Source organism: Pan troglodytes, chromosome 16 (genome assembly GCF_028858775.2).
Source record: "Pan troglodytes isolate AG18354 chromosome 16, NHGRI_mPanTro3-v2.0_pri, whole genome shotgun sequence".
In the NCBI taxonomy this organism is placed as follows: domain Eukaryota; kingdom Metazoa; phylum Chordata; class Mammalia; order Primates; family Hominidae; genus Pan; species Pan troglodytes.
Genome location: NC_072414.2, coordinates 42,642,166 through 42,654,238, shown reverse-complemented (window position 1 = coordinate 42,654,238; position 12,073 = coordinate 42,642,166). Strand labels below are relative to the sequence as shown.

The 12,073-nt window shown below is 41.6% G+C and overlaps 1 protein-coding gene across 25 annotated transcripts in view; it reads left to right on the top strand.

Annotated features, from left to right (window-relative positions):
• The window catches only part of TRPM7 (transient receptor potential cation channel subfamily M member 7), a 126,012-nt gene that overhangs the window by 31,448 nt on the left and 82,491 nt on the right, over positions 1-12,073 (top strand). For 24 of the 25 annotated variants that reach the window (XR_010151684.1, XR_010151681.1, XR_010151685.1 and 21 more), the window contains exons 4-5: positions 6,482-6,680; positions 11,802-12,015. Coding sequence is in view for 17 of the 25 variants with exons in the window: in XM_063794943.1 (XP_063651013.1) it covers positions 6,482-6,680; positions 11,802-12,015 (413 nt within the window). In the remaining 8 variants the exon portion in view is untranslated. Of the gene's footprint in view, positions 1-4,730; positions 4,803-6,481; positions 6,681-11,801; positions 12,016-12,073 lie in introns of those variants that run through there. The other variant, XM_054666952.2, reaches the window with a different exon arrangement.

The following is a 12,073-nucleotide window of genomic DNA, read 5'->3' as shown; positions in this document are numbered from 1 at the left end:
CCCAGGTTCAAACAATTCTCCTGCCTCAGCCATCTGAGTAGCTGGGATTACAGACGCATGCCACCATGCCCGGCTTATTTTGTATTATTAGTAGAGATGGGATTTTACCTTGATGGTCAGGGTGGTCTTGAACTCCTGACCTCGTGATTCGCCCGCCTTGGCCACCCAAAGTGCTGGGATTACAGGCGTGAGCCACTGCATTTGGCCAGGAAGTTTTTTTTTTAATTAACTTTTTTTCTTTATCTGATGTATTGAATAATTTCTATTGATGTCTTCAGGTTCACTCACTCTTATTTCTACATTCTCCATTTTGCTGTTTTGTCCATCCAGTGAATTTTCTTTTCTTTTTTTTTTTTTTTTTTTGAGACGGAGTGTCACTCTGTCGCCCACGCTGGAGTGCAGTGGCACAGTCTCAGCTCACTGCAAGCTCTGCATCCTGGGTTCATGCCATTCTCCTGCCTCAGCCTCCCGAGTAGCTGGGACTACAGGTGCCTGCTGCCACACCCGGGTAATTTTTTGTGTTTTTTTTTAGTAGAGATGGGGTTTCACCTTATTAGCCAGGATGGTCTTGATCTCCTGACCTCGTGATCTGCCCGCCTGTAATCCCAAAGTGCTGGGATTACAGGCGTGAGCCACCACGCCCAGCCCATCCAGTGAATTTTCATTTCACACATTACATTTTTCAGTGCTAGGATTGCTATTTGATTCTTTGTTATAGTTTCCATTTTACTGCTGAGATGCACCATGTGCACTCTCATTATGACTGTCTATTCCTGTATGTCCTTCAGCATATTTATAACACCTGCATTAGAGTCTTTGTCTACTGATTCCAACATTTGCATCATTTAGGGTCTGTTTCTGGTGACTGCTTTTTTTCCTTCATCTTTTTTATATGTCTGGTATTTTTTTTTTTTTTTTTGAGATGGTGTCTTGTTCTGTTGCCCAGGCTGGAGTGCAGTGCTGCAATCTCAGCTCACTGCACCCTCTGCCTCCCGGGTTCAAGCAATTCTCCTGCCTTAGCCTCCCGAGTAGCTGGGATTACAGGCGCGCACCACCACGCCCGGCTAATTTTTTATATTTTTAGTAGAGATGGGGTTTCACTATGTTGGCCAGACTGGTCTGGGACTCCTGACCTCAGGTGATCCGCCCGTCTTGGCCTCCCAAAGTGCTGGGATGGTGTGAGTCACTGCACCCGGCCAATAATTTTTTATCATATATTGTTGTTCTGGAGTAAATAATTTTCCTGTAAGGAGTGTTCAGTTTCTTTCTGACAGGTGATTAAATTAATTATTGGTAGATTCTTTTGTCCATTCAGGTTTGATTTTCTTCTTTGTTAGGGCAGTTCTACTTCTATTTTGAACTTAGTCCTAGGATGTGGACCTTCCTCTTAAGGTATAGCTTTTTTGTGTTCTCAATTGAGTGTTCAGGGGGTTCAGTGATGTCTTTTCACGCTGAACTAAAACTGCTATGTCTTCCAGACCTTTAGGACCCCGTTCACAGACCCACACACAGCAAGTGATTACTGCTAGGCATCACAGAATCTCTCACAGATACACCTTAGACCATGGCCAAAGACCCATGGTGAATCCCCATGTGAGATTTTTTTCCTTCTTGTCTTTATAGCTCCTTTTTCTCTGGTAACTCTGCTACAAATTCCAACTGTTTCAACAGCCTAGAATTCTGTTCTCTACTTCCTTGCTTGGCCCAGTGTCTACTGTTTTCTGCCTAGGTGTCATCTCTATGATTGAGAAATTGCCCCCAAGCTGGTGCAGTCATGGGGGTTTACCTCATGTGTTTCCCTCATTTCAAGGATCACAGCTTCGTGTTTCTTCTTGTTTAATGCCTGAAACAGTTATCTCATATATTTTGTTCACATTTATGTCAGGAATCTCCGAGACCACACCTAGATTCCATGATTAGCTAGAATGAATCACAAGACTTAGCATGTAGTGGTACTCTTGATAAGATTTAATAAGTATTATGTTATCTGTTGAGGAAGTTTCCTCCTTTCCTAGTTTGCTGACAATGCTTATAATGAATAGACATTCAGTTTTGTCCAATGCTTGTTTTCCTTTTTGTGGAGAACAGGGTCTCACTATATTGCCAAGGCAAGTTTTGAACTCCTCGGCTCAAGCTATGCTCCCACTTATGCCTCCTTAAGAGCTGGGATTGCAGGTGTGAGCCACCACGTCCGTTTCTTTTTTCTTTTTGGGGGGAGTGGGGAAACAGGGTCTCACTCTGTGGCCCAGACTGGAGTGCAGTGTCACAGTCACTGCAGACTTGACCTCCCGGGCTCAGGTGATCTTTTCCCTTTAGCTTCCCAAGTAACTGTGACCACAGGTGCATGCCACCATGCCTGGCTAATTTTTGTAGAGAAGGAGTTTTGCCATGTTGTCAGGCTGGTCTTGACTCCTGAGCTCAAGTGATCCTTCCACGTTGGCCTCTCAAAGTGCTGGGATTACAGGCACGAGCCAGTGTGCCCGGCCTAGTCTTTTCTTGTAGTGCTAATGCTTTGCCTTTTTTTCTTTTTTTGAGATGGAGTTCCTTTTGTTACCCAAGCTGATCTAGAACTCCTGTCCTCAAGCAGTCTTCCCACCTCAGCCTCCTAAGTAGCTGGAATTACGGGCTGGTTTTATTTTGTTTTTGTTTTTTTCCAAAGCAGAATGAGTCTCACCTCATGAAATGAATTGGGAAATGTACCCACTTATGATTTTTTTGGAAGAACGTATGTAGAATTGATATTTCCTCCTAAATGTTTGATGAAATTCACCAGTGAAGGCATCTGGCCTCGAATTTTCTTTGTGGGAAGGTGTATTAATGATTTTTTTTTTTTTTTTGAGACAGAGTCTTGCTGTATTGTCCAGGCTGGAGTGTTGATTTATTTTCCTGTTCAGTTTTTCTCATTATTCTGACTTCAGTTTATCAATTTTATTTATCTTTTCAATGACAAGCTTTTTGTTTTCTTGCTTTCCCCCACGGTTTTTCTCTTTTCTGTTTCATTGTGTTCTTTTTTTTTTTTTTTTTTTTTTGAGATGGAGTCTCACTCAGCCAGGCTGCAGTGCAGTGGCATGATCTTGGCTCACTGCAACCTCCGTCTCCCGGGTTCAAGCAATTTTCATGCCTCAGCCTCCTCAGAAGCTGGCATTACAGGCGCCCACCACCACACCCAGTGAAGTTTTGTATTTTTAGTAGAGACAGGATTTCACCATGTTGGCCAGGCTGGTCTCGAACTCCTGACCTCAAGTGGTCCACCCGCCTCGGCCCCCTGAAGTGCTGGGATTACAGGCATGAGCCACTGCACCCGGCCCATTCTGTTTTCTTTATCATATCTTTTCTTCTGCTTACTTTGAGTTTAATTTGCTGTTATTTTTAGTTTTTAAGGTAGAAGTTTAGGTTATTTTTTAAATGAAATTTTTAAAACCTTTATTTAGAAAATTATTATTTTATTTATTTATTGTATTTATTTATTTTGAGAAGGAATCTTGCTCCGTCGCCAGGCTGGATGTGCAGTGGCGCGATCTCAGCTCACTGCAACCTCCACCTCCCGGGTTCAAGTAATTCTGCCTCAGCCTCCCGAGTAGCTGGGATTACAGGCACCTGCCACGACGCCCGGCTTATTTTTTATATTTTTAGTAGAGATGGGGTTTCACCATGTTGGTCTTCATCATGCTCATATTCTTTTCCCACAGTCTTTTTTTCTTTAATTCTTTCTTTAATTTTTTCTTTAATTTTTTCATTTAGAGACAGAGTCTTACTATGTTGCCAGGCTAATATTGAATTCCTGGGCTTAAGCAATCCACCTGCCTCGGCCTCCCAAAGTGCTGGGATTATAGGCATGAGCCACCGTGCCCAACAAGCATGGTCTTTCTTTAAATTTTTTTAATTTTTATTACAGACGGGGTTTCACTGTGTTAGCCAGGATGGTCTCGATCTCCTGACCTCGTGATCCATCCGCCTCGGCTTCCCAAAGTGCTGGGATTACAGGCGTGAGCCACCACACCCGGTGTCAAGCATGGTCTTAATAGTTGGAGCTCATTTATAATACTTGTTTTTGTGTCATTTTCTGATAATTCCATCATCTCATTCTTTTCTGGTCTTCATTTAGTGATTTTATTTTATTGATAGTTTTCTGCTTCTTTGCATGCCTCAGTATTCTTTGAAATTTTTATTTATTTACTTTTTTGAGACAGGGTCTCTCTGTGTCACCCAGGCTGGAGTGCAGTGGCACCATATCAGTTGACTGCAACCTCTGCCTCCTGGGCTCAAGCAGTCCTCCCATCTCAGCTTCCCAAGTAGCTTGGACTACAGGCGTGCATCACCACGCCTGACTAATGTTTGTATGTTTTGTAGAGATGGGGTTCACCATGTTGCCCGGGCTGGTCTAAACTCCTGGGCTCAAGCAAACTGCCGGTCTCCATTTTCAAAAATACTAGGATTACATGTGTGAGCTACCACGTCCGGCCAATGTCTGGGAATTTTTCATGCATGCTGACAGTAGTGAATTTTATGTTTTTGGTTACTGGCATTTGTTGTGTTCCACTAGCGAGTTTTAGACTTGCTATAGCATGCAATTAGATTACTTTGGATCAGTTTGATCCTTTCAGGTCTTGCTCTTAAACTTTGTCAGGGCATGGGCTGTCTAGGTCTGATTTTTTTGGTTTTTTTTGTTTTTTTTGAGACCCAGTCTCGCTGTGTTGCCCATCCTGGAGTGCAGTGGCACGATCTCGGCTCACCACAACCTCTGCCTCCCAGGTTCAAGCGATTCTCCTGCCTCAGCCTCCTGAGAAGCTGGGACTACAAGCGTACGCCACCATGCCTAGTTAATTTTTATATTTTTAGGAGAGACAGAGTTTCACCATATTGGTCAGGCTGGTCTAGAGCTCCTGACCTCAGGTGATCCATCCACCTTGGCTTCCCAAGGTGCTGGGATTATAGGCATAAGCCACTGTGCCTGGTCTGTCTGGGTCTAATTTAGTCCTTCTAATTTAATGATACTTTTTTTGAGGACCCTATCATAAGCCTTGTGTGTTATGAGATCTCTACTCTGGCTGGTGGGAACATAAACTGTTCCCCGCCCTTTATGAGCTTCAGAAATTGTTTCGGCTATTGCTGTCTAGTAGCTCTTAACTTTGCCTTAAGTAGTTATTCTTTTTTTTTTTTTTTTTTTGAGACAAAGTCTCACTCTTTCGCCCAGGCTGGAGTGCAGTGGCCCAATCTCTGCTCACTGTGGTCTGCGCCTCCCAGGTTCAAGTGATTCTCCTGCCTCAGCCTCCTGAGTAGCTGGGATTACAGGCACGCGCCACCATGCCCACCTAATTTTTTGTATTTTTAGTAGAGACGGTTCACCATGTTGGCCAGGATGGTATCGAACTCCTGACCTCAGGTAATCTGCCCGTCTCGGCCTCCCAAAGTGCTGGGATTACAGGTGTGAGCCACTGCGCCTGGCCAAGTAGTTATTCTTCCACATGCTTAAGGAGACCCTTCTGCAGATACTTGGAACTTTCTCGTTGTAGCTCCCTCCTCTTTTTGTTTTCTACCTCACAAAATCTAGCTGCCTTGGCTTCCTCAAACTCTCATCTGATTTTTAAGATTATATCAAATCAATGAGACTGCCCAGCTCCATTAGGTTCCTACTTATGGTGTTATAGTCCAGTATGTGCTTCTGGGTAGAAAGCCATCTGTCTTTGTACCCCAGCCTCAGACACCATTGATCACCCTTTTGTCACTATATAGATTAGTTCACGGTTTCTTGAATTTTGTATACGTGGAATCATACAAATATATAATCATTGGTGTCTAGGTTCTTTCACTCAGTATGATGATTTTGAGATTTATCCATTCTGTAGTATTATTAGTGGTTCATTCACTTCTCTTTATTATTGGATAGTATTTCTTTTTCTTTCTTTTTTTTTTTTTTTTTTTTTTTTTTGAGTTGGGGTCTTGCTTGTTCTGTCGTCCAGGATGGAGCACAGTGGTGTGACCAAGGCTAACTGCAGCCCTGACGGGCTCAACCAAGCCTCCCACCTTAGTCTCCTGTGTAGCTGGGACTACAGGTGTATGCTACCACACTTGCCTAATTTTTTAAAATTTTTTGTCAAGTCAGGGTCTTGCTGTGTTTCTTAGGATGGTCTTGGACTTTTGACCTCAAGGTCCTCCAGCCGTGGCCTCCCACAGTGTTGGGATTACCCGCGTGAGCCACACCCGGTGTAAATACTATTTCTGTTATATGCCTATGCCATGTTTTGTAGATGCCTCATGTTAAATTTAGATGATGAATTCATCTTAGACTAATTATACTATTTCAGTGCTGTGATGAAGGTATTAATATATAGATATCCTAAAATCAAAAAACTTATTTTTATACTTATATAAAATATAAAAATTTTAAAGCTTATATTTGTCGGTTCATTCACTTTTAATTCCATTTTTTCATTAACTCTAATTTTTTGAAGGGTCTTTTAATCTCACCTTTTTCTTTTAGGTGTTTTTGTGGTCGCTTGGTCAAGCAACATGCTTGTTTTACTGCAAGTCTTGCCATGAAATACTCAGATGTGAAATTGGGTGACCATTTTAATCAGGCAATAGAAGAATGGTCTGTGGAAAAGCATACAGAACAGAGCCCAACGGATGCTTATGGAGTCATAAATTTTCAAGGGGGTTCTCATTCCTACAGAGCTAAGGTATGTCACATATTGGATTTTTCTTCATTTATGTTGTTATTTAAATAATAAACATCACAATTTGTGTAGCAATATTGACAAAAAGTTGGTCTCAGTAATTTATTTGTATATTTTAAAGTACAAAGGTGCATACAAATATAGAATTGTATCTTTCTGGTGGATTGAACCTTTCATCATTATAAAATGTGTTTTGTTTCTTGTCATTTTTCTTGACATGGTTTGCTTTTTCTGCAATCAGTGTAGTTAAGCCATCTTTCTTCCTTTTCGGTTTTAACCTTTTATGTTTAAGAGATGTCTTTTAATTGTTTTTAAAAATGTTGTCTGCTGTGTATTTAAGTTTAAATTTACCATTATGTTATTAGTTATCTATTTGTCTCACTTTTTTCTTTGTTCTGTTTTTTTTCTTGTATTATTTTGGATTAAATATTTTTTATTATTTTCTTACTCCTTTATTGGCATATTATTTATACAGTCATCCTTCAGGGGGCTTGGTTTCAGGACTTCCCTCAGATACCAAAGTCTACAGATTATCATAGTATTTGGATGTAATCTATGCACACCCTCTTGTATAGTTTAAATCATCTCTAGATTCCTTATAATATCTAATATAGGCCAGGCACAGTGGCTCACGCCTATAATCCCAACACCTTTGAGAGGGTGGAAGGATGGCTTGAGGCTAGGAGTTGGAGACCAGCCTGGGCAAAATAGTGAGACTCTGTCTCTACTTAAAATAAAAATATTAATAAAATGCCCGATACAATGTAAATAGTTGTTAAATTGCATTGTTAAGGAATAATGACAGGTAAATAAAGTCTACACATGTTTAGTATAGGCTCAATTTTTTTTCTTGAATATATTTGATTCACCGTTGGTTGAAACCATAAACGTGGATCCCACAGATACAGAAGGCCTACTGTATGTTCTTTTTCTATTCTTTTTTTTTTTTTTTTTTTGAGATGGTGTCTCTGTTGCCCAGGCTGGAGTGCGGTGGCGCAATCTCGGCTCACTGCAACCTCCGGCCTCCTGGGTTCAAGCAATTCTCCTGCCTCAGCCTCCAGAGTAGCTGGGACTACAAGTGTGTGCCACCATGCCCAGCTAATTTTTTGTATTTTTAGTAGAGACGGGGTTTCATTGTGTTAGCCAGGATGGTCTCCATCTCCTGACCTCATGATCTGCCCGCCTCGGCCTCCTAAAGTGCTGGGATTACAGGCCTGAGCCACTGTGCCCGGCCTGTTTCTCTGTTCTTTAGAAAAAGAATATTATAGGTCAGGCACGGTGGCTCACGCCTGTAATCCCAGCACTTTGGGAATCCAAGGTGGGTGGATCACCTGAGATCAGGAGTTCGAGATCAGCCTGGCCAACATAGTGAAACCCTGTCTCTACTAAAAATACAAAAATTAGTCGGGCGTGGTGGCACGAGCCTGTAGTCCCAGCTACTTGGGAGGCTGAAGCAGGATAATCACCTAAACTTGGGAGGTGAAGGTTGCAGTGAGCCGAGATCGCGCCACTGCACTCCAGCCTGGGTGACAGAGCAAGACTGTCTCAAAAAAAGAAAAAGAATACTATAATAGATGTGATAATGTGATAAAATGCATTTTTAACTTGTTATATGCAGTCATGCATCACTTAAGAATGGGGATATGTTCTCAGAGATGTGTTAGGCAATTTCATCATGCTAACACCATAGAGTGTATTCAGACCTAGATGGTATAGCCTACTATATGCCTAGGCTATATGGTATAGCCTATTGCTTTTAAGCTGTAAACCTCTATGGCATGTTATTGTACTAAATATGGTAGGCAGGTGTAACAGTGTAACACAATGGGAAATATGTGTCTAAATATATATAAACAAGAAAAAGGTACAGAAGTATGGTATTATAATATTAGGGAACCACCTTATGTATGCAGTTCGTCATTAATCAAAATGTGTGGCACATAACTGTACTGTAAATTAATCCTTTACCACTTTTTCAACAATGCAGGAACCTTTGGAATATTTGAAACTGCACTTATTTCTCTTAAGACTTATGTGCTCTTGTCAGCATGAATTTTAATTTTCTGTTTTAAACCCCTAAAACAGTTATTATTTATTTAGATTTGAACATTTTAACCTTGGCATGGTAGCTCATGCCTGTAATCTCAGCACTTTTGGAGGCCTAGGCAGGAGGATCACTTGAGTTCAGGAGTTTGAGACCAGCCTGGGCAACATAGTGAGACCTTGTCTGTACTAAAATTCAAAAATATTAGCTGGGCATGCTGATACACGCCTGTAGTCCCAGCTACTTGGGAGCCTGAAGCAGGAGGATCAGTTGAGCCTGAGAAGTCGAGGCTGCAGTGAGCCTTGGACCATGTCACCAAAGTCTAGCCTGGGCAGCAGAGCCAGACCTTGCCTGAAAAACAAATAACAACAGCAAAAACCATTTTAACCTCTACATTGTTCTGCCTGCCTCCGTGTTCTGATGAGGAAAACCTTGCCAAACAGTGAGCTCATCATCTCTCCAGGCTTTTCTTTTCTCCTGGATCCCGATCCTAGAAATTCTCACTGCCTTTGTACCCTGCTAATGTCTTTTTTTTTTTTTTGAGACTCGCTCTGTTGCCCAGGCTGGAGTGCAGTGGCGCGATCTCAGCTCACTGCAACCTCTGCCTCCTGGGTTCAAGCGATTCTCCTGCTTCAGCCTCCCGAGTAGCTGGGATTACAGACAGGGTTTCACCATGTTGGCCAGGCTGGTCTGGAACTCTTGACCTCAAGTGATCCACCTGCCTCCGCCTCCGCCTCCCAAAGTGCTGGGATTACAGGTGTGAGCCACCATGCCCGGCCACCTGCTAATGTATTCAAGCAGGTGTTATTGTTCTTTTTTCTAGTTCCCAGGGGCAGAGTATGTCCAAATCAACCTAGCCCATCATTGTAGGAAGTGGAATTTCTCATTTATCTCTAATATAGTATTAAAAACATTAACTTTAGACTGCTTCTGTAATACTACTTTATGTGCCCAAATATAATAATGAGTTAAACAAAACTGATACAGAAAGACTTATTATAGAACAAATCCGGCTGGGCACGGTGGCTCATGCCTGTAATCCCAGAACTTTGGGAAGCCAAGGCAGATGGATCACCTGAGGTCAGGAGTTCAAGACCAGCCTGAACAACATGGCAAAACCCTGTCTCTACTAAAAATACAAAAAGTAGCTGGGCCTGGTGGTGCGCACCTATAATCCCAGCTACTCTGCTTAGGAGGTTGAGGCAGGAGAATCTCTTGAACCCGGGAGGCATTCCAGCCTGGGCGACAGAGCGGGACTGTCAAAAAAAAAAAGAACAAATCCTATTTACAAAGCATTCTTGGTCTGGTGTGGTAGCTCATGCCTATAATCCCAGCACTTTGGGAGGCCAAGGCAGGCAGATCACTTGAGCCCGGGAGTTCAAGACCAGCCTGGGCAACATGGTGAAACCTTGTGTCTACAAAAAATACAAAAAAAATTAACCATGCTGGGTGCCATGTGTCTGCAATCGCAGCACTTTGGGAGGCTGAGGTGGGCAGATCACTTGAGCCCAAGAGTTCAAGACCAGCCTGGGCAACATGGTGAAACCTTGTGTCTACAAAAAATATTTAAAAAATTAGCTATGCAGGGTGCCCTGTGTCTGTAGTCCCAGCTGCTTGGGAGGCTGAGGTTGGGGGATGGCGTGAGCCTGGGAGGCAGAGGCTGCAGTGAGCCGTGGTGGCGCCACTGTGCTCCAGCCTGGGCAACAGAGCCTGACCGTGTCTAAAAAAAACAAAACAAAACAAAACCAAAAACCAAAGTATTCTTAAGGGACTCCAGTCTTCTACTCAGTTTTATGGAATTCTGGGGTTTTTTGGGCTTCATTTCTTTTTTTTGAGACGCAGTTTCGCTCTTGTTGCCCAGGCTGGAGTGCAATGGCGCAGTCTCAGCTCCCTGGAACCTCTGCCTCCTGGGTTCAAGCGATTCTCTTGCCTCAGCCTCCCAAGTAGCTGGGATTACAAGCACTCACGCCTAGCTAATTTTTTTGTATTTAGTAGAGACGGGGTTTCACCGTGTTGGTCAGGCTGGCCTCGAACGCTTGACCTCAGGTGATCCACTTGCCTTGGCCTCCCACAATGCTGGGATTACAGGTGTGAGCCACTGTGCCTGGCCTTTTGGCTTCATTTGTTTGTCAGTACTGAGATTTTCAGTAGTGTTTGATCTTTGTAAAGGAATGGGAAATACATCATTTTGCAAATAAGGTTTCTTAGAGATGATTTTTAAATGTCTCAATGTCTGAATACTTGAAGTTTCTTATGAGCTACTTCATATATGTGCTTTAGGCCAAGAGAATGAATTAATGTGAGTATAGCAAGTAAGTCTTATGATATCACTTAAACAGGAAGTTAATTTTTAAAATCTTTCAAACCAGAAGAAGTTATTTCACACACGATAGCTTTTTTTTTCTATTTTTCTATAGAACGATATTTTCAAAAATTAAACTGGAGAATCCATCCGAACACCATGAAATGTTGATTACGATTTTCTGATTATTTCTCAGTCTGATCAAATCCAGTTATTTACAGTGAAGAAAATAATCATCTATATTAAATATATCTTTTTAAATTTTACTCCATAGTCACAATTCATTTATAAATGGACTAGATCATTGCCAAACTTTCATACAAATAATTCAGTATTTGCCTCTCTTCATAGCAAGAGCCTTAGAAGCCTCCATATTTTTCCCCCCTAATTCCTTTTTTTTCCTTTTCCGATCCTCTTCAGCCAGTCTTAATGTTTCTAACTCACTGTGTAGTCATAGTTAAAGAAGGCAATAAATATACTGCAGGTACTTTGGTAAATTGGGTCAATGGTAATTGAGTTTAAACAGAAAGAGTAACATTTGTGTCTAAATGTTTAAAAGTTAGTTTCGCTATTTCTGTAGATCTCACAGAATGATTTTTTCAACTTTAAAATCATTTACTATTGCTTATTCCTTGGAGTATAAATATATTGAAAATAGCCTATGAAATCTCTTTTTACATAATCTGATTCATATAAAATTTTCCAAAGTCATATAATGTCGCGTTATGAAACCTGTGAACATGTTCAATTATTTTCTCCTTTTAAAATCTTTTTCTAGTATGTGAGGCTATCATATGACACCAAACCTGAAGTCATTCTGCAACTTCTGCTTAAAGAATGGCAAATGGAATTACCCAAACTTGTTATCTCTGTACATGGGGGCATGCAGAAATTTGAGCTTCACCCACGAATCAAGCAGTTGCTTGGAAAAGGTCTTATTAAAGCTGCAGTTACAACCGGAGCCTGGATTTTAACTGGAGGAGTAAACACAGGTAATGTGATGATTATACCAATTTTATTTAGTGTGTTTTAGTTTTTTTTTTTGAGACG